General features: G+C 28.0%; 1 protein-coding gene across 3 annotated transcripts in view; it reads right to left on the bottom strand.

Moving 5' to 3' along the window:
- Positions 1-26,777, bottom strand: part of LOC127282259 (probable ATP-dependent RNA helicase DHX34) — a 143,145-nt gene that overhangs the window by 31,616 nt on the left and 84,752 nt on the right. For all 3 annotated transcript variants that reach the window (XM_051306433.1, XM_051306434.1, XM_051306432.1), the window contains 9 exons: positions 17,216-17,448; positions 15,590-15,776; positions 14,276-14,470; positions 13,960-14,163; positions 13,509-13,877; positions 12,375-12,550; positions 12,183-12,293; positions 10,943-11,064; positions 10,199-10,457 (listed from right to left, as the gene is read on the bottom strand). In XM_051306433.1, the coding sequence (XP_051162390.1) occupies positions 10,199-10,457; positions 10,943-11,064; positions 12,183-12,293; positions 12,375-12,550; positions 13,509-13,877; positions 13,960-14,163; positions 14,276-14,470; positions 15,590-15,776; positions 17,216-17,448 (1,856 nt within the window). The remainder of the gene's footprint in view (positions 1-10,198; positions 10,458-10,942; positions 11,065-12,182; positions 12,294-12,374; positions 12,551-13,508; positions 13,878-13,959; positions 14,164-14,275; positions 14,471-15,589; positions 15,777-17,215; positions 17,449-26,777) is intronic.

The raw sequence follows: 26,777 nt of genomic DNA, 5'->3' as shown, positions 1-26,777 counted from the left end.
ATAAGAAAGTAAAGTCTTCGTTGCTCTAAAATCGCACATTTAACTATTATGACAAGAAGACGCAGGGAACTCTTATGCATTATTGAACGGAATTATCCTAGAGGAACATTTTCAGAGTAGTAGAATGAGTGTGACGTAGAAGTGGCTCAGAGTTCTATTGAAGATTCACCTACTCAATCCACACCAGTGATTGATAACATTCCTGAATGGTTAACGTCAAAATTTGAAATAAAGTCAGCAAAAAAATTACGGTCCGTTACGAGGGGTGACGGAGGGGTCAAAATTGTTTTAAAAAAGTGTTACGTATTTTGTGAACGGCCCCAAAGTACTCTAAAATGTTCCGTATTTCGGCAATGTTTTACCGCTCAAAGGTAATTCTAGGATAGCTATATTTGTCTAAGCTACAAAATAATTGTATTTACATTACATAAAGTTTTTAGAGATTCTTGTAGAAATTCGCAGGTTCGAATGTTCTTCCTTTCAGTACAAATTCTTTCATTAAAAAATTCTAAAATAATACATTTTTTATGTATTTGAAATTTTTTTTAATAAAAATAAGGGTTCTCATGCTTATAAATAAAGAAAATAGTATAGCTGGGATATTTTTATGTGTAGCTCAAACAAATGTAGTTTACACAAAATCTTTTTTGGGTGGGAATGAAACGTTGCTGAAGTAAGGAATATTTTTAAATATTTTCGAATAAAACATAGAAGAGATAGAAGAATGGGTTAAAAATTTAAAACATAAATTCTGTTTTTCAATTTTATATATAATATAATATGGGGTCGTCCATAAATTCCGTCACACTTTAAGGTGTTGGGAGGTCAGTCAATTTGTGATAACCAGCAGAAAAAATAGCGCTAATTTACGCAACAGTGTGACACGGGAGAGGAAAAAAAGGTAAGAAATGTGTAACGTAATTTATCGAAGACCCCTATATTATTAATTTAATACAATACCATATTAAGAGGTTACACCACTTTGAAATTTTAAAAAAATCAAAAAAATTTTTTTCCTTAAGTACACCTTAGAGGCATAGAAATGATATGATTTATGGACCCGGCGTAACTGATTACAGGTAATTTTTAATTTAATCATTCTTAATCAGGACCAAACTGTTAAGAAAACTTTAAACGTGTTTTTCTCAAAACTACATTTGAAAAATCGGTGGGCACTCTAGCTGCCACAATTTTCAATCGATCCTCTTAGTTTTTTTATTTTGTTTATGATATAATTTTCTAGCGAAATACGTTCAGATTTTTTGAAATATTAATATTTAAATTTTCTAGACAGCTATAAGTAACGAAATTTAGGCAAAAATAAGCACTTTTTCCTTCAAATCGATGCCATTTTACGAAAAATGTATTTTTTACATTCTCATCATAATGAGAAGGTATTACATTTGGGCGATTTTGAGCATTCTCTAATTCCAGTGAATCTCGACGTTTTGAGACTTTCTGATGCCGAAAAAATGGGTCTTAAAAAAATGTTTGTCTGTATGTATGTCTGTATGTATGTATGTCTGTAGAAAAATTTTGTCCGACGATATCTTGAACAAATTTTAATGAATCGACTTCAAATTTGGTACACACTTTAAGTGTACCAAAATCTCGCCTGAGTTCGTTGGCCAAATGATTTCGTCAAAAATCAACAAAATTATTCAAATTTTGAGTTTTTAAAAGTTTCAAAAATTCGCATTTTTAAAAAAAAAATTTTTTTCAATTTTTTTTCGAAAAATATAAGTAAAAATAAACACTTTTTTCCTTTGACAATTTTTAATAGCGATTAAAACAAAAAAGTTATACCTCCTTTTTTAAAAAAAGGACAAAAAAAGACAATAAAGGATGAAAAATGGGTAAAATGCTGGACAAAATTACTTTATTTTGAGAAAATATGAGCAACTATGTATTATCTCTGTTTAAACCACCTTAAATTAACACAAATAACAGTGACTTCCTCATAAAATTCCAATTTTTTTTTTTTTTTTTTTATAAGTCCAACTATTGTTTTCCATTTCTAAACATTGCAATTGTTTTCAAATAATACTCTATTTTAAAATAATTTATATTGCGCTGTTTATACCAGAATTTCGAATTTTTCCGATTATTTACTTTTGAATTGGTTTAAATTCATGTATTTGTAGATTTTTTAAATTCTCATCATAAGTGAGAAAGTATTCGTTTTAGTCGATTTTAACTTGTTTCAAATATTAGTGAATCTGTACGTTTTGAGACCTCTTGATGCCAAAAAAGTATGTTTTGAAAACCTGTCAGTTTGTTTGTCGTCTGTAGTCTGTCTGTAGACTCATTTTGGCCCCACGATAACTTGAACATATCGTAACGAATCGCTTTGATATTTGGTATACGCTTTCAACATGTAAAAATGAAGCCTTAGTTCGTTGGACAGACTAATCCGCCTAAAAATTCAAAAATTATTTAAATTTTTAAATAATTCAATTCTTCTTGAAAATTTTTTTTTTCAATTTTCTCTTAAAATACTCCCAAAAGTAAACTTTTTTTTCTTTAACACTTTTCGATACAGATTAAAACAAAAAAGTTAAAAATGTTATGTTCTATAACGTTTAAGGTAACAAAAATTTTAAATTATTTTCGATGTTTTATTTTACTCATTAATTTTTTGCGGCACAGTTTTAAACTATTTTGCCACCTTTTCTTTTAGCAACTTTCCTCTCTAGATTTAAAGTTTTTGAAGCAGTATTCATAAAACATTTTTTCCACTATAACGAAAGCATTGTGAAGTGAAACAAAAATAATAAGTGTAACAGGCAAAATTATAAAGAATTATAAATTAACTAAGTACCAACATTGCTATTTTTGAAGAGAAAATTCATTTTTCAACAATCTTTTTAGCAAATTTAAATAAATCTTTCTACTCCTTGGTTTTTTAGGTCGCTCATTACGATTCTGAAGTCAGTTTTTAAAAATTCAAAATGGCGTATTGAAACATTTTTGACGCGATATTTTTAGCATTTAAAGGTATTCTGAAGGGATAAGATTTGAAAAAATTAAAAAAACTGAACAAAAATTCAAAAAAAATCTTTTTTTTACTGCTTGTAAATTGTTTATTTAAAAATGTTCGGTTCTTTTAGTACACTATTTGTGTTTCACTTATATAAATTGTACAAAAAAATTTTTATGATTAAAAATATGAGGGCAAAACCTCATAATTATAATAAATTTGTTGATTTAAAAATGCATTTACTTTAAAGTTTTTTTTAATGTTTTTAAATTTTCAATTAATTTTTTCTTTTACTCAATTGAAATTAGTTCGAAGCGGAATATCTTATTTTAGTAAATAATTTGGTTTGTCGATTTTCGTTAATTACAAAGACCTGGCCAATCCACGGCGCAAAATTAAGGAACTAAGATTGAACAGCTGCAGTGCCGCTATTCTCTTTTTTTTTGCTCGATAAAAAATTTATTCTAATACCTTTAAAACATACCTATTTATATAATTTAATTTATTGCATTTTAATAAAGACTACGAGTTGTTTCTAATAAATTTTTCAAAACAAGTCGATTATATGAAGCTCCCCTTTTAAAATAACTACTTTTGTACATATTTTAATTCTGTGTGTAATTAATTTTACTCTTTTTAATAAAATTAATAAAAATAATTTCTTTCTTCTTGACATTTTACTTCAAAATTAATTAAATCAACTACAAAGTCTGAAAAAACTACAAAATCTCATTCTACCAAATGGATTCTTGGGTCATTCAACTACTTTCTGGTAGTATAATTAATACAATTTTTGAATGTAATTGAAAAATTTTTGAATTACACATTGTAGTTAAAAAGTAATTAATGCTACTAGGTTTTGAATTGTAATAAACAAACAAAGCGCGATGCCTAAACAATGCGCGCGAAGCGCGTATCAATATCAAACCGTGAAGCGGGACGATCATCCTTCGCGCACCCCGGGGCGCGCTCAAGCTAGCGAGCCCCTACGCGCGAAGCGCGTGATGAGAATGTGGCCGCCCCCCGCAGGGGGCTGTCGGATTTTTTAAACGGATACGTATTTCGCTAGATTTTGAGCTTCAGAAACTAATGCTTTTTTTATTTTGATCTAGCTCAAATCTGGACCGAGTTATAGTGCCTACCGCACGGCGATACATTTTTGAAGCTCTCCGCCATATCATCGGTCAGACCGACATTTTTGAAAATAAATATTTTTTTCCAGTTCAAGAGTAACATAATACCCTCACAGTAAAAACCTTGAATCAAAATGATCCGGCTACCGCGATCATTTTGATAGGCAGCAAAAATTAACCGAATCAGGATCATTCTGAGTTTGAATCAAAATGATCCTGATCCGGATCATTTTGATTCAAAGACAAAATGACAATTATTATCGAATAACAAGTAATTATTCATAAAAAATGTGAATTAAAATGATTGTTTCTAATAAGCGAACACACTGCACTTGGAAAAACTTTAATATTTATTGCCGAGTTTGTTGTATTTAATAAATTAAGTAAACTAGATTTTTAGGTTAGGAACTGTCATGAGTGACAACGTTCACACCGTTTACAAATAACGTAAACAAAATATTAACGGCGCTACTGTCTAAAAACCAAAGATAATGGCTCGAAATTCAAAAGATGAAAAAATATAAATATTTTATAAAATTAGTTAAAAATATCTTACAAAAAGAAAAAGACATAAACTAATGTCAAAATTAAAATTTTTTTACTTTAATCGTAATAATTACTTTTTTGAATCATTATTAATTTTATTAAAATTTTGAAAATAATTGAGTTATACGAAGAGTCACAATTAAAGTTATTTACAAATAAACAAATATAAAATTTTTTCTGTGTTATCTTCTTAACTTTAACTTGAATCGAAATATTAATTCTTTTAAAAGTTTATTTAAAACCTTAAAAACCGTTGTAAAGGCCATACATTTTTTTAAAGCAGCTAAACACACTAAAAATTTTAATTTGACTTTTTACATAAAAAATATTCTTTTTTTTAGTGATGCATAACGATACGATCAATTCTCGTTATCGTTCGTTGTAATTATGTTATCGTTGACAAAATCGATCCGATAAATTCATTTGTTTTGTTCGTTTAATTTAATGTCAAAAGCAAACGATTTTCTCGTTCAAGAATATAATTTGATTTAAGAATCTTTTAAATGTCAAATACGGATAATTCACTTCGGAAAAGAAAAAATTCCGAAGATTTGGAGACACTAGTAATCAGGTTTACCAATAACCTTTATTTAATTTTTTTAACTTTTTGATGTAAATGGATTGATCACTCTTTCCAATATAAGAAATTTTATTTCACTTAAAAATAATTTTAACAGTCGACTAAATTCATATGTTGAACATTATTTATTAATATTTTTCTTAAAATTAAAAAATTTAGAAAGTTCAATTTGTTTACGTATAATTAAGATAATAATAAATTCTTTAATGTAGTATCGAAAAAGATAAAAGTGATGGCGGTAACCTCGAAAAATTCCGATCAAAACGGAGAAAACACAATGCGTTACCATTCATCGAATCTTTTGAATTTTTCCGTGAGGATTCATGTAAAATGGCGAAATGTAAATTGTGTCCTCCAGATGCCAGTCTTGATACAAATGATAAAAAAATTAAAATGAAAGATGGCAATACAACTGGCTTGAAGCGTCATCTTTTGAAATTCCATCCTGATCAATATGAATTGACTTATCCAAACCAAAATCCTACTACATCAAAAGAGGTAATTGTTAGATATATAAAATGAGCATTTATTCGCAACATCGAAAGAAACATTTTATTTCTTTCTCAAAACGTAAAATTATAATAATTCTGTTTTCTAACTAGTCTAAAATTTAAATCAATATACTTTGTTGTACACTGTCTTTAATTCTTATTTATTCTAAAAATATTGTTAAATATTTTTTACTATTTAATTACTTATAATAGCATATTTTTTCAAAATAACTTGTAATAAAATTTTATGAAAATATTTTTTCAAACATCTGGCTTGATTTTAATTTTATTGAAAATAAGATGAAATTTGTAACCTTGTAAATTTAGGAAAAAGTACTAAAAAATTAAGTAATAAAAATAAATATAATAGTATTAAAAAACAAAAAATAAAATACTAAGAAATACGTTTTAAATTGATTAATATTTTGCATAATTTTTTTTAAATATTACAAATATTTTAAATTTTTCTAATAGAATTTTAAACAAGAAACTTTTAACAAGATAGTAGTGGATTGGATAGCTCTGAAGTATTTGCCATATACTTTTTTTGATGACAATGAAACACAACAATTGATGCACTATTTAAATCCAAAAGCTGATATACCATTGCGAAACGAGCTAAAAGCACTGATGTTAGCTAGATATTTTGAAATGGAAAAAATTGTAATGGAAATTTTACAAAATAACCGATCAAAAATTTCTTTTACTTGCGATGGTTGGACGTCAGTTGCACACCGATCGTATTTTGGAGTTACAGCCCATTTCATAAATGATGATTGGGAGTTACATTCGTTGACAGTTTTCTTCATCCCTTCGAATGGCAAACATACCGGTCGAGAAATCGCAGAAACTTTCCATTCTGCACTTGTCAATTCCGAGCTGACAAACAAAGTTCAGGGAATTACTTTAGACAACGCGGCAGCAAATACTGTTTTCATGCGAGAATTATCTAATTTGATGTTGTTTGATTCAAAGGATCAGCACTTCCTCTGTTATGCTCATATTTTTAATTTAAGTGTGCAAGATTTATTAAGTAAATTAAAGATCGATTCAATGCATCTTGGAGATAACGAAGATGACTACGATGGAGATATTGAAAACGAGGAAGCTGGAGAAATTGAAGTAGCGGAAGACGAAGGAAACGATAATTTCGAAGGTAAAAATTTTTCGGCTGATGATAACATATCAGATTCCGAAGAGTTTCCTTTACTGAAACTGAGGAAACTTTTTAAACGATTGAATGTATCAGAACAAATGCGTAAAAAACTGGAAAGCTGTTGCAATTTAAGTGGTGAAAAGATGCTTTTGCCAAAAATGGATGTTTCCACCCGATGGAATTCTACATTTGAGATGATTAAGACTGGAACGTGCATGCAACGAGCTTTGACTTTCTTGTGCAAGATGAATCCAACTTTGGAAAAATATCTGATATCAGATAATGAATGGCTTTTGATGACAAAGATTATGAAGATTCTTCAACACTTCAAAACGCTGACTGAAGCTCTTAGCAGTGACAAGAATGTGACTTTGCCTCTAGTTGTCATAGGATTCAACATGCTTGTCGACAAAATAGATACATTAGTATCTAATTTGGAGCATTCGGCTGATCATTGTAATGTAGACAAGTGTATTTTGGAAGCATTGGTAGAAGCAAAGAAAAAGTTAATGAAGCACTATGACAGGAGCAATTGGGTCTATTGTGCAGCTTTAATTTTGGATCCCCGTTTCAAACTTGAGACGTTTTATCAAACACCTTGGGGAAAAGAAATTGCTGCTTACTCTTTAAGAAAATTTGAATCAATGTACAAGACTATGTATTTCAAAGTAGAGGTAATATAATAATAATTATTCAATTAAAATTTAATAAAATTAAAAACCATAAATTTTATATTATAAATAAAAATAAATAAAAAAAATAAAATAAATAAAATAAATAAAATAAATAAAATAAATAAAATAAATAAAATAAATAAAATAAATAAAATAAATAAAATAAATAAAATAAATAAAATAAATAAAATAAATAAAATAAATAAAATAAATAAAATAAATAAAATAAATAAAATAAATAAAATAAATAAAATAAATAAAATAAATAAAATAAATAAAATAAATAAAATAAATAAAATAAATAAAATATATAAAATAAAAAAAAATAAATAAATAAATTAAAAAAATTTTTAATTTAAATTTAACTAAATTGAAAGTTTCAGTTGGTTAATAATAAAACAGATTTTTTAAATATATATTCATTGTATTATATATCATCTTTTATTTTAAAAAATTTATGTTTTTTATGTCCAATATCGATAATCTCAGTCCAAAGACCCAATAATTTATATTATGTTGTATTATGGCAGCAAGAAGTACCAGAAATTGCTTCAACTTCTACCACTGATTCACAAAATTTGGAAGATGACGAAGATGGACTCGAAAAAATTGATTTACTTTCGTTATTTAAAAACCGAAAAGCACAAAAAAGCGGAAAACGCAGTAAAGCTACAAAAAATAATTGGCGATTAGAATTGGACCTATACTTGTCTCAAGAGCTTGCTGATGCCAATGAGGATATTTTGAAATGGTGGAAGCAAAATGAGAAAGTGTATCCCACTCTATCTTTAATGGCCAGGGATATTTTGAGTGTGCAAGCTACATCTGTACCGGCCGAAAGACTCTTTTCGCGAGGGTCTTTAACGATTAGAAAACATCGAAATCGTTTAAGCAATGATTCGATCAAATATTTAATGTGCCTTAATAGTTGGGCCACTTGCTCCTTAAAGTCAAAAATACAGTCTGCATTGTCTGTCAAATAATAAATTTATAATTTTGTGTTTTGTATATTGTTTTATGATAATGCTGAAAAATAAATAAGATTTATACATAGATTCAAAACGTCTTATTTTTGGATAATTTTTTTATTAATTACATTGCCAAGCAAAAAAAAATTTCCGAGACACTGCCTTGTATTTTTTCCCGAATCGGAATCCGAAGTCAGAATTGCTAAATTGGCTCAAATATTTTAGACAATTCCAAAACACTTATCAGAAAAGCAGTTTTTTGAGATTATTTCCAAAATTTGAACCAAGCAGACAATTTTTACATCGGATTCAGATTCAACGGAAAAATACCAGGGAATACAATAGTGTAGTTTTTCGGACAAAAAAACTTTTTGTGTACCTGTGTTATTTTAAATAACCTTATTTTTTAAATTAGAAAAAAATTTCTCGGTTCGATCGAGTTACCGAGATTCTCGATTTCTCGAGACGACCCGAACGAGAATACTTACATAATTAACGATCATTCGAATTGTTTTTAAGGATTTCTCGATCGGATCGATCGTTATGCATCACTACTTTTTTTAACACCCCTTTAAGTTGTTTCATCGAGATCAGAGAAAAAGACGAAATTCTGTTTGGAAATCAGAGAAAAGTCAGCGAAAAATAAAATCTTGTGTCAGCGCAGATTAAATTATATTAAGATTTAATATGATTTCATTTTATTGAAATGAATTGAATAAACAAGTTTGTAATTAACTAATTAATTTAATTAAAAATAAGTAATTGTTAAAATTTTAAATAATTTAATAAACAAAATTATTTTTAAATCAATGAAATTAAGGAACAATCAAAATCTAAAAAATTCTTATTCTTAAATATTTGTAATTGTTATATAACAAAAGTAGTAATAATGGTAAATTATTTTCATTTAATTTTTAATTAATTATTATTGTTTATTTTTAATTTACTAAAAAAAATGATAACTATTATCATTAATTTTTTGACAAATATGATAAATTTAAAAATTTTAATATTATTTAATATTATTGTTTAATAATTATTAAAATTAAATTAATATTATAAATAATAATTTTTTAATAATTAATATAATTAAAATAATTAGGTATTTAATAATTTTTAAGATTAAATTATTATTTAATATTTTAATTTTAGTTTGAATCGAAATATTAATTCTTTCAAATATAGAAATAGTAGTAATTGACAAACCAGTTCACTTAATTTTTAAACTTAAATTTTCATCGGAATAAATATCTTTAATAATAACATAATGTTTATTGACTTTTATTATTATACACTTGTTTTCATTGTTTCAATTGTCATTTATAAATAAATTGTCAATGCTGTTAAATTAAATTCTGATATTAAATTTGAACTGCTTTGTTTCTTAATCACCAGATGGCGCCCTATTTCTTAGACCAACTTAATAATCATAATCTTGACTTGACGAGAATCATTTTGATTCACTTGAAGTTTGCCAATGAATCATTTTGATCCGGAACTCAGAATGATATGCAGCAAAAATGAACCCAGGTTTTTACAGTGCTACTGTGTATTAATTTTCTTAAAAAAATGTCTATTCTTCAATAAAAATTGTTGAAAAAGAGTATTTTTTGGTCGGGTCAAAGTGGTGTAACCCCTTAAGTGAAATTTACCAAATATGTTTATCTTACCAATTATATATTATACGATTCGTTAACTGACATCCACCCTTAACTCCATTTGGAATACAGTGAAAATCAGATTGAAATGGATTTGGTTCTATAATGTCAATGTTATTTCCTTTGCCAACATATAGCGTCTTTAAACTAGCCGGAAGAAGCCGTTTTATCGTATATGGTACAGTAGTATGCATGTATTCTACAAGTTCCTTTACTAGTATAGTTTCAGTTACATTAGTAAGCTGTAATCCATCACTAACGTTCGGAGACTCTGTAACGTAAAATACATACAATTTAAGAAGATAATCCTTAAAAAGTTCTATATTTAATAGATTCGTCAAAGTAATTTTTAAAAACCCGTCCTATTTTCAAGTATTTAGGGCAGTGTAACTTCTTAATTAAGGGGGTCACCCTGTGTGATGGGTTCAAAAAATCGATTTTTTTTCTTTTGCATAAATTTCATTTATAACATATGTAGAATATGTGGGTAAAGCGATTTTTTGATACACAACGTCCTTAAAAAGTTATAGCAATCTCCAGTATACTACATACTGTAATAAGGAAAGGAAAAAAATTCATAGTAGACGTATTGTAATTCAACCAGTTGACTTATAATTCATCATATAAAATGGTATACCATATCATACTTTCCGAGGAATCTTTTTATATGGTCTACTTCCGTTGTTAGTAAAATATTGTTAAAAGAATAAAAAATCACTTACAGTTTAAAAGAATTTATAGGAACTGGTATCTCACCTTGTAAACTCTGATTTATCAAATAGTCCCATTGTTGTCGCAATTTGCTAGCTTTTAGGAGCAACAGCTGACCAGTTTCAGGAACAGGAAATTCTAAAGTTAACCACGAGTCACACACAAACCTAAAAAATATCAAAAAGAAATATATCATATCACTATATACTTGTTACTCGGGGGTTTTCGGGGTTGCTGATTCTGAATATGAAGTTAGATTTTCAAGATTCAAAATGGCGGACAACGTTTTGAAAATTGAACGCAATCGGCTTGACACTTGTTACTCGGTGGTTTTTACGGTCGCTGATTTCGAATTTGAAGTCTAATTTTCAAAATTCAAAATGGCCGATTCAAAATGACTGAAATTTAAAAAAGACTTTAAAGGAAACCCACAAACCCCCTAGTAAAAAATGTCAAGCCGATTGCGTTCGATTTTCACAATTTTTGTTATATTGGATTCGCCATTTTGAATAATAAAATATTCGAAATCAGCAACCCTGAAAACTTCCGAGTAACAAGTTTAGTCGATATTTGTCTATTCCTTTAATAGTGGGACTGAAAGATTCATTTTAGACATTTTGGCGGCCATTTTGAATTTTGAAAAAATAAAAAATTTTTATAATCACCAAATGAAAGGGTAGATTTTGCAAGAGGACTAAAAATAAATAAGTAACATTGCCAATTTTTTTTAGTCTATGAATTTTGAGAATGGCGAGAGCAAACGTGGAGGAAAAAAACGGACTTCTCAGACGAAGTAGGTTAAAATTTAGTTGAGATTTGAATTTTGATTCAAGAAAAAACTGGCGCCCTCTTGTGTAAGAAAAATTTGACAATAGAATGTAGAGATATTTTCTTGTTCGAATTTTTATTTCTAAAATAGAATCAGTCACGATTTTCGGTTTTGAAAATTTTTAATCCTGGAGCAATTCCTCACAATTTTGCAGAAAAGTCGAATTGTTCCTTTTTTTATCAAACTTGCCCCTGCTTGAGATTTGTTAACCTTCATTGTTAACCTTGAACAATTATACACTTATTCACAATTATAAGTTTTTTGCAATGTCAATTTATATTTTTAAATATATTTTACCTTTTATATTGTAATTATTTAGTCTTTATAAGAGAAAAAATCTTGTTCGGAAAACGGCGACTAACAAAAATTTAACATCAAATTTAATAAACAAGAAAGGTCATTTTTTATCTTGAATAAAATAAGAATAATTAATATTATTATTAAAATTTTCCTTACATTGAAAATACGGAATTCGTGTCAATTACACGAGAAAAAAGTAACAGTGTTTGAGCAGCTGGCATTCTGAATGTATTTACAAGATATGGCTTGGTAGTTTCTAAAAGAGACCTGTTAAAAAACAGTACAAAATATTTTATTCATCAATTTACAGTAACATTGTAAAATTTACGAGATTTTTAAAAAACTTACAGATATATAAGCAATTGATGCTTAGAACTAACAGGCGAAGAAGTTTTTAATCCAGGAATAAATGTAATATCTGACTCATTGGGCTGTAAAATTTGTGGATTATTTCCAAAATAACTTAATGGATGGAGTCCGACATAAGGTTTTACTTTCGTGTGATATAGTTGCTCACTTATAGACTGTAACATAATAATTATCTTTAATGTTGTTTGTCCAAATGTTGGAGTAATAAGAAGTGAATAATCACAGTAAACTTGGTTGTCTCTTTTTCTATTGCAACGTTTTGATGCACATAAGTTATATCAAAAAGAGATCGTTTTGTGTATCATTTTTAGAAATGATACACGAAACGGTTTCATTTTTTGATGCAAAAAATTTAATCAATTTATATCAATCATGGCTGAATTGAATCGACTCAAAATTGAACGAATTTTTTTCAGATATTTTGGTAATAGTACAATTGCGGAGACCATTGCACTATTTAATTTGAATATGAAAAAAAAGAAAATCAAAGACAATGTGCAATTCGATAATTAAAAAGTGACAGCTTATAAACATAACCTAAAATGCATGAGAAAAAATTTGTCGATAAAATCAATATAGTCGAGCTTTTTAGAAGGTCGATGGCAGTTTTGCTTTTTATAAAAACAATTCAGAAAAAATTTAAAGAAAGAAAATAGATGAGTGCTGCCATCTACCTTCTAAAAAGCTCGGCTATATTGATTTTATCGACAAATTTTTTCTCATGCATTTTAGGTTATGTTTATAAGCTGTCACTTTTTAATTATCGAATTGCACATTGTCTTTGATTTTCTGTTATTTTCATTTTCAAATTAAATAGTGAAATGGTCTCCGCAATTGTACTATTACCAAAATATCTGAAAAAAATTCGTTTAATTTTGAGTCGATTCAATTCGGCCATGATTGATATAAATTGATTAAATTTTTTGCATCAAAAAATGAGACCGTTTCGTGTATCATTTCTAAAAATGATACACAAATAGATCTCTTTTTGATATAACTTATGTGCATCAAAACGTTGCAAAGATTTGATGCAATTTTTGGTCTCAATTTGAGACTTTTAGGAAAACTGTGATAATAATATAAAATATTATTTTAAAAAACGCGATATTGTACCTTACAGTAATTATATTCATCTGCACAAGCAAATTGAGGATATAAACCACTACATAAGATTAATTTTAACATCGTAAGATCTTTGTAACTGCAAGCTGTTGTTGCTGTTACTAAATTTTGAACTTGTGACAGATCATTCTTCATTCTAAATTCTATATCTTTTATATCGATTTCATCAGTTTCGCAACAATCATTTTCCATTTCGTCTACATAAGACGATTCAAATTTCAATTGTTTACGATTTCTATGTTCATTTTGTTTATATGTTCGCTTTATTTGTTTTAAAAGTTTCAATTCTCCATGTCGTAAAACTCTTTCCTGACTTGTCAAATTAGTGTTTTCTGACAAATTCTTTTGTAAATTGCAATCCTAAAATTTTTCAACAAATATTAGTAATATACAATTATAGTTACATTATAAATATTACCCATTAAATATATCAATGCTACACCTGAAGTAAATCCTTAAATTGGGCTCTTAACTTTGTCATTTCGTAAAATCTTTGTTCTTCAAGTCCTCGTCTTTTACACCATATTTTGCTTTTATTGTTTCCATATTTCACTCCACTTTCTTCCTTGATTTCCAACCAAGCTCTATAGGCATTTAAAATCGTTATAGGATCGCCGTGATCAGATTCTAAAGTTTTTCTGGATGTCTTAAAAAATAATAATCAAAGATAATTAAATTTTTCAATTTTCAATGCTATAAATAAATATAATGGTGATAATTTTAACGCAGTAAATCATGAGCACAACTTTATTACTAACCTCGCATTCCACATCTCTGTAAGCTCTATTGGTAAATGGATTTTGAACGCTTAAAGCAGCAGCAAGAGACAAAACTGGATCAACTTGATGAAAAATTGATCCCATAATTAACATCTTTCCGATACATAAATCAACAGGTAATCGAGCTAGTGTTTTTCCAACACTTGTTAATTTTTCGTTTTCCAATAAAGCATCCTAAATTATTTTGTTATATGGTTTAGAATTATATACGTCACAATATTAGCATCTATTTTGAAAATTGAGAACTATCCAATTAAAAACTAAAATCGTACATAAAGAAAGGAATGTTCATTTTTTACATAAGACCCGTTCTTTTATTTTTTTAATGAAAATAAAACAAACATACAATATTCCTAAAATCTCGAATAATAGAAGGCGTTCGTACAGTATAAAACGTGTCAATTGGTTGATTGGAAAAAATATAAAAAAAGTATAAATTTTTAGAAAGAAACATAGGTATAGGTATACCGTCAGTCCCTCTCTTAGTCCATTGTCGTATCAATAAAATCTAGTGTGGGCAACCACTACTTATAAATATTTCTGCTACTACTGTACATATTATAAACATTATAATATACAAATAATTTCGTTATTATTATTTTATTTCAATGGTTCATATTATATTATGTTATATAATATATTAGTAATATTTATAGTACATAATAATATGCCCCAAATTATGATGTATGCGCGCTGTTAGTCAACCGGCGGTAACTGGGTTCTCCGGTCCCGAACATCTGGCGGTAAGAGGGGTTCTACTGTATACAAACTTTGAATTTGAAATTTTTAATATTTTTCGAGATATTTAAAATAACAAATTTGAGCAATATTTTTTTGCTTTACTTATAACTTTTTCCCTACTAAAAATAGAGAAAAAATGTGATAATGTTTATTATGCAGAAGACCTTAAACTTTTTTAAAAATTTTTTTCATTTTTATTTTTTTTCTTGGATTATGTCTTAAACTTTTTTGTTTGCATAAAATTTATTTTTAAATATCAACTATGACAATGATAAAAAAGATCTAGACACGCGCCTTAAAATGTACCGTAGCAGCCCAAAAATGTACCGCTGCAGCCTAAACGTATAGTCTCGTAGCTTACCAACAGAATGCTCCGCAGCCGCCTGTCGAAAGTCGGCTACGGTGCAATAGGTCTCTCAGTGTATAATTTAAAGTTTTCTTTATTGAAAAAATAATGGTTAAATAAAGGAAATATTATCAATGTGGATAAAAATAATTATTTAACAATATTACAAACATTTTAAATAGATGTATGCAAATATTTATACGTACTTGTTCTTTCAATGAAATTATTGAATTTTCTATACTTTTCAATGGAGGTGATTCTATAAATGGAAACTTTCGTGGATCTGGTAGTCCCATTGCAACCATTTGCAAAAGAAGGGAATCAAGAGAAACTCTTTGGATTTCAGGAGTTGAAAATTTTTCTAAAGCTGTATACTCTTCTTCAGAATACAATCTAAAATTATTATTAATTTATAGTATTGATAAAAAACCTACCCAAATATTGCTGAAAACAGGATATTTAAGTATTGATGCAATAATGCAGTAATATTTCTGCAGTGTTAAAATAATTTTTTATGCCTTTGGATCGAAGTTAAAAATAAATTTTAAATTATAATCCAATGAATTATATTTTGAAATACCTACATTTAAAGTAAGTGTGTAAAATAAAAAGCTGCTTTATTAAGGAAATGCATTAATTAAATATTTTAATTGTTAATAAATAAATAAGTTATTTTAATATATAAAAATAAAAAAACAATTGAACTTTTTTAATTTCTAAATTCATATTCAACCAACTTTCTTTTCTGGAACCTAACATTGCGAAGACAATGTTGAAAACCCAAAAACCCCCGAATAACAAGTTTCAATCAAAGTTGATTATTTTTGCAAAAGTCCTCTGCCATATTAGATCCACCATTTTGAATTTTGACAATCTGACCTCAAAATCGTAATCAGCGACCCCAAAAACCGCCAAGGGATAAGTTTCAAGTGAATCTAATCAATCTTTGCCATTTTGAAATAAACTAAAATAAATACTCGTATGTTGAAGCTTGACAATTTTTGTCACGATATACGTATCAACAAAAAATATTCCTTTACGTTAAAGTGCCCAAAAAAATTCATAAATAAAAAAAAACTAAAAAAATCGTGTTTTTTATTTAAAAACTGTCTGCAATTTGTTTATTTATTAACATACGTTAATTTTCATTACGGAATTTAAAAGAGGGATTCTTAAACTATAAGAAGTAGGTATTGCAAAATTTTTCTCTTTGCCTTTTATCATAAAAAACAAGAGTCAAACTTCATGGACAAATTTTGTACATTTGGTCAGTAATGGGTTAAAACATTATTTAGATAATAAAAAGTCAAAACTAAAAGTCAATTATAAAAAAATTCAGTTAAATAAAATTTCAAATAATTATTATAAAGTCAATCAGTGAAAACAAAAAAAAGAAAAAAAATAAAGAAGAGGATAACATAATTATTATCCAAAAAACGGGAATTCCGATTCAAATAATTAAATCCAGAGGTCTAATCAACTACTATCCTTAATTCATCAATCTTCGAGTATAATAAAAAGTAAGTCAAATTTATATGACTATCTAAATTTTTTCTTCTTTTTAAACCTAAACTTATCCCTGAAAGTATTGATACTTCAATGGTTGAATTAATACTTTTATTACCAAATTGTTAGGACCTATTTCCAAATTCTAATGATTCAATTTATCGGATAAATAAATTTTCTTAGAAAATTCAAAAATTCAACAAAAATTATCAAGAAAAAATGCAATGAAAAAACTGTTTAAAGCATCTAAAGAAGCAAAAAAAATTTGATATAAGAATCACTTATATTTGACAAATATCCATCAAATAGTAAAAACTTTATCTTACCTGAAGCAAACTCCGGGTCCTGTTCTGCCTGCCCTACCTTTTCTTTGTTCCGCACTGGCTTTACTGATCCAGAATTCCTTTAATCGTTGCATTTTACACAAAGGATCATAACTCATTTCTTTAACTTTGCCACTATCAGCAACAAATCTAATTCCATCTATTGTAATTGATGTTTCTGCAATATTTGTTGATACTATACATTTTCGGACTCCTTCAGGCAAGTAACCAAAAACCTTAAACACAGTAATGTTCACGATATTAAGAGATTTAATTGTAATTGATAGGACATAATTATTTAACTAATTGAGGGGCTATGCTCGGCAATAATTAGAAAAAATTTTAATTTTTCAAAAGCACTACCTTATAGAAGATTAAAAAACGCAACCTTTCTTCTTTAAAGTTTTTTTTCTAAGTTGAATATTTTTTATAGTAAAAGCAAAAAAGAAGAAAAATTTTTATCCCAAAATTAAATTGAATTTTAAAACATAAATAATGGTATCTTCGTTAAATAGTAATGGATTTTTTTGTAACTTAGTAATAACTTAGTAAACATACTCATCTAGATCTATTGAATCTATTAACACTAGAACTACCGAAAATCCTGCATACCTAGAACTACAACCGGGACATTTTGTCCCATGATTCATTTATGTTTTTTTTTATTAATATTTACAAGTTAGAAAAATAAAATGATACATGATTTTCATGGGTTTTTTCACGTAGATTCACGGAGAGAAAAATCTGCCTTTTATAGTATAGAAAGGTTTACATTTAATGCACAGAAATTTTCTATGCTATATAGACATGAAATTTGAGTAATTATAGTACAATCGTATGTCTTTTTAGCATGAAACTTGTCTATGCTAATAAAGTTTGTCATATAGCCTCTTATTACATACTTATTATACTTTTAATCCAACGGCGCCATGCGAAGATCGCACATAACATCATCCTACTATGTTTGCATAAGTTCTATGCTTTTTCGGGGATAGACTCTTGCAACTGGCGATTAGGGCAGTTCCAATTCAGTAAAGGTGGGCGTGGCCTAATCGCCAGTTGCAAGAGTCTATCCCCGAAAAAGCATAGAACTTATGCAAACATAGTAGGATGATGTTATGTGCGATCTTCGCATGGCGTTGTTGCTATTAAACTACATGTTTTGTACTATAGAAGCATATATACTATGCTTTTTTAGTACGGACAAATACTATCCTAAAAATTCTCAAATCTTTGCTCTATTAGTATGAAAAGTTTAAAGAAAAATAGCAGCAATCTATTTCATACTATAAAAGGCAGATTTTTCTCTCCGTGTTTAGAATCGAAAGTCGGAAATACTCTAGCATTTTACTTTTTCACTAAAAAAATAGGTTTAAATGATAAAAAACGGCCTTTTTTATGCGTTAATTTTCAGGCAATATAGAAAATTATCCCGATAAGTTGCAAACTTCCGGTAGGCTTTAAAATAATAAATAAACCTTCAACAATAAATTATGTATAACGAAAACCCAAAAGTTTATGTTAAAAAAACTTTTCGTGAGACATTTGTTCATTACTATTTCAGGAAGTATTTTAAAAATTTCCAAATCGATTCTTTAAAAAATTCTTGAAAAAATTAATTGTTTAGAAAATACGGATAGCGCGTCTCGCCAAATCTGAGTAACCTAATCGGCAGAAAATTCTTTTAATTGAAGGAACCTTATTTGGTCCTAGAATAGCTGATTAGACGTAAGTTTAAAAAAACAAACATTACATACGATTTTTTCTTCGTCAAACTTTTAACGCGTTTTTCTCTTAACACCTTATTAGCTCGCGGGGCACGATTCACCTTCAACGGCTGAACCGATTTCGACGTTTGAAGGTTGAAATTAAAGCATATTCAATTTAGAAGGCCATAAGGTTGCGTTTTTTCAAAAAAAAATTTTTGTTATTGTTTTTTTTACGTTAAAGCAAAAAAAGGGAATAAACAAGTTTTTCTTTTTCAAATGACCCGCATTTTTTTTAAAAGGTTTTTTAAAAATCGGAAATTCATATGGACCCTCAAATTTTATCTAGTTTAAGAATATTTTTGTTTTTTCATTTCAGATTTTTAATTATTTTTCCTTAAAAAAATTTTGTAAAATTTTTCAAATATATATTAATAAATAGTGTTTTAAGTCGGTTATATTACCGAGAGAATATTACCGAGAACGAGAATATTACCAAGAATATAACCAACGTTTAAATTCTCTGAGAATTTATGAGAATTTTCCTTTTTTAAATAAGACAAATTAAAATGCAGATAATATATAATAATTTTTAAATTTTTTCATATATTGCTTAACTAATTCAAATTTTCTAATTTACTAAATTCAGAGCATCCATTCATACATACAATTAGAATGGAGGCAAAATAGAAATAAATAAAAACACAACATAACCTCACTTTCCTTTAGGCTTTGGCACGTGCGTTAGTCGGTTCTGTTTAGCATTATCCATATTATACTTTCACAATTATTTTTATTGATTAATGACTATATATTTATTTATTTTTCAAAAATGACAAAACCTAAAAGTGCAGTTTGGAAATACTTTAAAAGTATTGAGGATAAAAACACGAAAACAATTAAGTTTTTGTGTAAATTTTGTGATCAAGAGTATGCAAAAAATGCAACTAGGCAAACAAAACATCTTCTAAAATGCGGTCAGTGTCCTCCAAGTGTTAAAAAATTGTTCCAGGATAATGATGACAAAACATCAAGTTCATCTTTAAATAATTATGTTGATGAGGGACCTGGTAAGTATTTATATAAGTTTGTAAGGTTATATGTTTTTAAAAAAAGTCTTTTCAATTTTTAGTTGAATTTTAAAATTGAATAATTTTTTATCAAAATAGGAAAAGCTTCCAGACCAGAACCTATCAACATAAATGAGCGAAGTAACACGATGGTTGATAATAACGACAATCTGGAAAATGACAAGGAGGTCAATAGAAATGAGAAAACTGTAATGAACCTCAAACAATCCAAGTTAAAAGTATCATCAATTGGAAACTTTATTGACCACATGAGTGCGGATCAAAAAGTAAATTTTTATTACATATATGCTATTTTAATTTTTTAATTTTTAATATTTTGATAAATATATAAATTATATTCTTTTACGTGTATAAATAGTGTTTCGAGTGATAGAATTTCTGATTGCAACTCTTATAATTTCTCAATTACAACAATTTTATAGATGAAAATTTTTAAATCAATGTACCAAGTTTTTCTAAAATTGCATGTTTATATTTATAGTGGTCACTTTATTTTGATTTTATTATTAAAAATATTGTTTTCCATAGGTAAGAATCGATGAAAAATTTGCAAGAGCTATTTATGCAACAAATTCTGCTTTATCATTTTTTGACAACGAATATTGGATTGATTTTTTCAAGGAGTTGAGACCAACATGGAAAATGCCGAGCGCATTCAAAATAAGTAATACTTTTCTAGATGCGGAATTTGACACTGTTAGTAACAAAGTTAATGATAAAATATTAAACTCCACAATTCTTGGACTTCAATGCGATGGTTGGACTAACAAAAAGTAATCATGTTTTATAAAATTTAAAAGAATTACATTGTTTTATGTATAAATTAATGGTTTAAAAAAATATTAAACAATTTTTTCCAGAAATGAAGGCATTATAAATTTTCTCATCACAACACCTGAGCCAGTGTTTTATAAATCATTTGCTACAGAGGAACACCGCCATACAGGTGAATTTTTATCGGAATTGATGGAAAACGTCATTGAAGAAATTGGAGGTGAAAATTTTTTAGGTGTTATAACCGATAACGCTGCTGCTATGATAAAAGCCAGAGACCTGATTCAAGAAAAATTTCAGCATATGTGACCTGGACAGTTAAAAGGGACCTCTTGTCCGAAAAAATTAATTTTTTATTAATTGGTGATTGTGATAGAAAAAAGTTTTCTCTATCAGAATCACCAATCAATAAAAAATTAATTTTTTCGGACAAAAGGTCCCTTTTTACTGTCCAGGTCACATATTTATGTTTACAGTTGTGCTGATCATTGCTTGAATTTATTGATTGAAGATCTTGCTGAAATTGAAATATTCGATCAGCTTATACGAGATGCTAATGCGGTAGTGAAAGAAATAAATAACCGACAGGTTTTAAGAGCTGCATTTAAACGAATTCAGAAACAAGTAGTCCTAGAAGGATCAAATACAAAAGCTCTTTCTTTAAAATTACCAGGAAAACAGATGTTTCTGCAAATATCCTCTCCGAGAATTTCTGGTGTGGTCTCAAAATAACGCATCAATATTTTTCACCGATTGTCAAGTAGATTACGCTTCTCGAAAGTGACACAATTCGTTTAAGCTCAGTTGTGATTGCCTTTGCTGAAATTGAAAATTCTTTTCAAGAATTATTAAATGATTCTGTGCTCTCCGACGAGGAAGACGAACAAATCATAGACATTTTTGAAAGCCGCAGAAAGTTTACACTTAGACCAATCCATTTGGCTGCAAATCTACTGGACCCAAAATGTAATAGCAAGTATTTAAGGGCAGACGAATTCGCTATTGCAGTTGAATTTATTCACGATCTAGCCTGCTATTTACACGGGGAAGAATCGCAAAATGTAATAGACATCATGACCGACCTGGCGTTGTATCGAAACAACGAAAATGTTTACGGTAAACCATACATTAGAAAGACTGTTCAAACTCTGGATTCTATCACTTGGTGGAAAGTTAATTTTATGGGAACATTATTAAGCTCAATTGCAGTTGATATTTTAGGAATGCCTTCAAGTACAGCAGCCACCGAGAGAAGTTTTAGCACATTTGGTAATGTGTGCACTGTTAAGCGTAACCGATTGTTATATAAAAGAAGTGGTAAACTGACATTTATTTCGCACAATTTGAAATTACTATCTTCGGAGCCAAAGCTTAGAAGAAAAGAAAAAAGATCTCAGTTTTCGCCTGAATGGTACGATTTTTCGGGAACCTCAGATAATTCGTTTGAAAATGATATCGATGAAATCGAATATGAACTGAAAAAGTAGATTAAGAAACAAAAGTATTATATATATATATATATATATATATATATATATATATATATATATATAAGAAAAAAATTAAAACGATATCGTTAAAATGATTTTATAATAACTGAGAACAGTATTTATAGAAAAGTAGGAAAATACTTGTGATTTTAAAAAACCAAATATTTAAACATTTACAACTTAATTAAACTTAACAAAAAAATGTTTTATTTAATGTTAACTCATGCTGCGATTTCATGAGGAAAAAGAATATAAATAAAATAAATTTAATAAATTAATAAGGTCGTAATATGATATAATTAAATATAAGACTTATCTTTATTCCAAATTTAATTAAATTTATTCGCATACTAAATTTTTATTCATACTAAATGAGGGCAATTTAATCAATGTTCATAAACATAAGTTTTTAATTTAAAAAATATATGATATTATTTTGATTCTATTACTCGGTAAATTTAATAATCAAAAAGAGTTTTTAGATAAAAGCAATTATCTTAATTATCCTAAAATACATGTCTTATATTAATAAAAACAATAAATATACATTATTTACGTAAATAAACTTAAATTCTCAATATTCTCTTAAATTCTGTTAAAAAAATTAAATTACCGTAATTTTCCTGGTAATATAACCCCAGCTTAAATTCTCGAGAATTTAAGAACACTATTAATAAATACCATAAAAAGTTTTTACAAAAAATTATTGCTTTCGCTCAAAAAATACGTTAATCCAGTGTCAGTTTTTGAAATTCAAAATGGCGGATCCTTGTTTTTCTTACTCAAAAAACACCTATTAATCGGAAAAAAATGTTTCGTTCGATTGTCAGAAAAAAGTTTTAAATTTTTAAACCTGTAGTAATTTAGTGGTAAAACACATTAAAACCCAGCAAATACACAAAGGAGATATTTTTATTGTAATAGACTGATTAGAAAACAAGAGAGCTTGTGATTTGTACAAAGGTTACAAATGAACTGAACTGAACACATGTTAGTGTCCTTGAGTTACTAGAGACATCTATATAAAAACAGTTTGATTCGTGTAAGGCTTTAATTCAAAATCCCGACACTTCCCCTCGAAATAAACTCTAAATGATTTGATTGATATTCCGCACACAATTCACATTTTGTAGTCCCATAGCTTGAATAGACTGTTGATGACGCGGTTTCGTTAAAAATTTCGTGAGGACGTCCGCCAACATGTCTCCCAAACTCACGTGCTTCAAGGTCACTTGACCCGACTCGACCACTTCACGGATAAAATGATGTCGCACATCGATGTGTTTAGACCTTGAGTGGTGGACAGGATTCGCTGCCAATTTTTACGCACTCATGTTGTCCACATGTAGTTCGATTGACTCAGCCTCAGACACACCGAGCTCCAGAAGAAGTCGTCGAAGGTGAATAATTTCTTTGTTCGCCTCTGCCATGGCCATGTACTCAGCTTCGGTCGTGGATAGGGCAACGCACAGTGGGGCCAAAAACACGTCCGTGGACAAATTAACTTAGAGCCTACAAATTTCAACCGATTTTGACGTTCTTTGAATTGACTTAAAGGTAATAAAATTCCACACAGCGCTGTCGTTTTTGTTTTTTGAAAAAAAAATTTTTTCTATTGTTTATTTATTTTTAAAGTTGAAAAATTTTTTTTTTCTTCTCTAAAAACTACATAAGTTTTTCAAAAAGGACGGTATTACATCAACAAAGCCTAAAATTGTTAAAGCAATGATTTGAGAACATTTTCTGAGATTTAATAATTGTTTAAAAAATTTTTGTAATTGTTATTAACAAATTAGCGGACTAAAGACGATTTAATTGTTTTTTTTACTTTTAGCAATTGAAATGCATGTAATATTTTGTATTTAAGGGCCAAAAGTAATTAACATTGAAAATAATTATTATAAACTAATTATTGTTATTTTTTAAACAATTTTTATAAACAATTTTCTTTATCTTAGTTCTTTGTAACTAAATTATTTAAATATTGTGTTTAGTCTACTATATTATTACTCAAGATGAACAAATATTGCTAAATATCGACAATTTTCAACTTAGCTTTGTTTAAACAACTCTTAATTAACAAATACACAGTGACGTTGTTTTTAGTTGTTTCAAATTCGTTTTTTTTCAAGACTCCTTAATTTTTAAATATTTTTATATTATTTAACAAAAATAGTTATTATTTAAATATTTTTAATAATTTTTATGTTTTTTAAAACAATTTTTTTAACAAAATATGTTAATTTTTTTTATTATTATGATTTTTATTTATTTCTGTTTTTGAAACTGGTTTGTTGTATCAAAACGTATTGATTATAAATATGGTTAAAATTTAACAAAGCTGATTTTTATCTCAATGTACGATTAATTAGGATTGTTTATGAGTTTCACCGAACAACGTATGCACTCTTTTTTGTATTTTGTCTTCTTGATTAGTATTAAAATATAATCACAACTTAAAATTGAAATATTAAAATTTTAAATTTAGCGTCAATGTGAAGTAGTCGCTTAGTCGTCCGGTAGGGTGCCATTGTGATGCATGTCGAACAAATAGATGTCATTTGTTTTTTGGTCTCCTTTCATTAAAGAAGTGAGATGAAACTATAAAATTCAATTGTTTTAATTGTTATTTTGACGATATTCTCGAGTTTGGCGACAATTTGTCGATCGATAATCGTTCGACATGCAACACTAGGGTGCCAAATTGTCAGTTAATCTCACAATTGAGTTGTGAAGGAAAGTGAATAAGAATTGAATCCAAGTAGTGGAAAGCATTTTTACTTATAGTAAAATTACTTATGCTCATGCAATATTTTCTCTTTAACATTTATTGACTTTATATTTAAGGAGTTATTTTTCATAAATTTTAGCATTTTTCGTATTGTTTCTGATTTTTCTGTCTTATTTTAAGTATTTTAAATATTTAGGTGTAAGATAAGTGTTCTGATTTTTTGCAAAGAACTTTTTTATATTGTTTCTTATTTTTAGGTTTTAGTATTTAAGTATTCCAAATATTTAGGTGTAAGTAAGTGTTTTGTTGTTTGAAGGAATTTTTCTCGTATTATTTAAGTATTATTTAAGTTTGTCTGCAATTTTCTGTTTAATATATTGCACATTGATTTGAATTGTAGACATTTTTTCGTCTAAACATGGCTTGTATCGATATTAAGTACAGTGAGCTAAGCAACGTACTTCTATCTTCAGAAGTAAAAACCGTAGATGTACTTTTAAATTATTTTAAAATAAAGTACAATCCTTCTGAAGATTTACAAAACTCGTTTCGTCTTAAAGTATCCCGATATTATATGCCGTCTTTCACCATAAAATGGTTTAAAGTTGCAGCATTAAAAAGAAATAAAATTGAAAAGTTTTTAGAAGACAACAAAAATTGGCTTAATTCAAAATTATCAATGTCTGAAGAGCCTTCTTCAAGGACACTGCGAAAGACAAAAAGTTTTGACCAGAGCTCTGATAAAACTAAAAAAAGAAGGGTTAAAATTTTGAAACAATCTTTGGATAATGATGAAGTTGATTTACTAAGCAGCTTACAATTAGTAGGCACTAAAACAGCTGTTGATATAGTCAAAAAAGGTGTTTCAATTGATTCTGAAGAACAAGAAATGGGCCCTTCGCCTTCGAAAGAGGCTGATCCAGTCGTTTTTACTGATGAAGAAGCTCTTGCTTTATATTTAGACTTGTCATGGACAAAGAGAAAATATTGTCTTTTAAGAGAGCTATTGCAGAAAAAAAATGTGAACGTATTGCCTGCCTACAAACGAATTACAGATGCAAAAAGTAAGTGCTATCCAATTAGTTCAGCAATAGAAATTACTGAAACTAAAGCATCGATTAAACTGCAAGAGCTTCTTAATCATACAACAACTAGATTATTAAGTACAGAAGAAGTGAAGCCTCCATTAGATGCTAAAAAGTTAAAAATGGTATCAAAATATGGCGGAGATGGCACATCAGGATTTAATAATTATAAACAAAAATTTGAAAATTCTGAAGACTCTGATTCAAGTCTTTTCTTAATGTCTTTGGTGCCTCTTCGTCTTGAATATGAAATTGGTAATACTTGTTCCACTATTTGGGAAAATCCACGACCATGTTCACCTAGAAATTGCTTGCCAATTATGTTTGAATATGCAAAAGAAACAAAAGAAAAAATATTGACAGAGTTTGGAAATATCAAAAAAGAAATAAAGCAATTAAAACCAACTAAAATTACAATTGATAGTAAAATATATCAAATTGATCATGTTTTATTGAGTACAATGATAGATGGCAAAGTATGCCAACATTTGACAGGAATCTCGTCTGCGGCAAACTGTGTAATCTGTGGCGCAAAACCGAGCGAAATGAATGACTTAAAATCAGTTTTGAAAAGAGAAGAAAATATAGAAGCTTTCGCTTTCGGATTGCAAGTCTTACATTTGTGGATTCGAATAATGGAATGTGTACTAAACATTAGTTACAAATTACCGTTAAAAAATGGGCTTGC

The sequence above is a fragment of the Leptopilina boulardi genome, unplaced genomic scaffold (genome assembly GCF_019393585.1).
Source record: "Leptopilina boulardi isolate dan_hultmark-lab unplaced genomic scaffold, ZJU_Lbou_2.1 LbouV2_292, whole genome shotgun sequence".
NCBI lineage: Eukaryota > Metazoa > Arthropoda > Insecta > Hymenoptera > Figitidae > Leptopilina > Leptopilina boulardi.
Note: the sequence above shows the minus strand (reverse complement) of the source record. Positions and strands in the feature narration are given on the sequence as shown.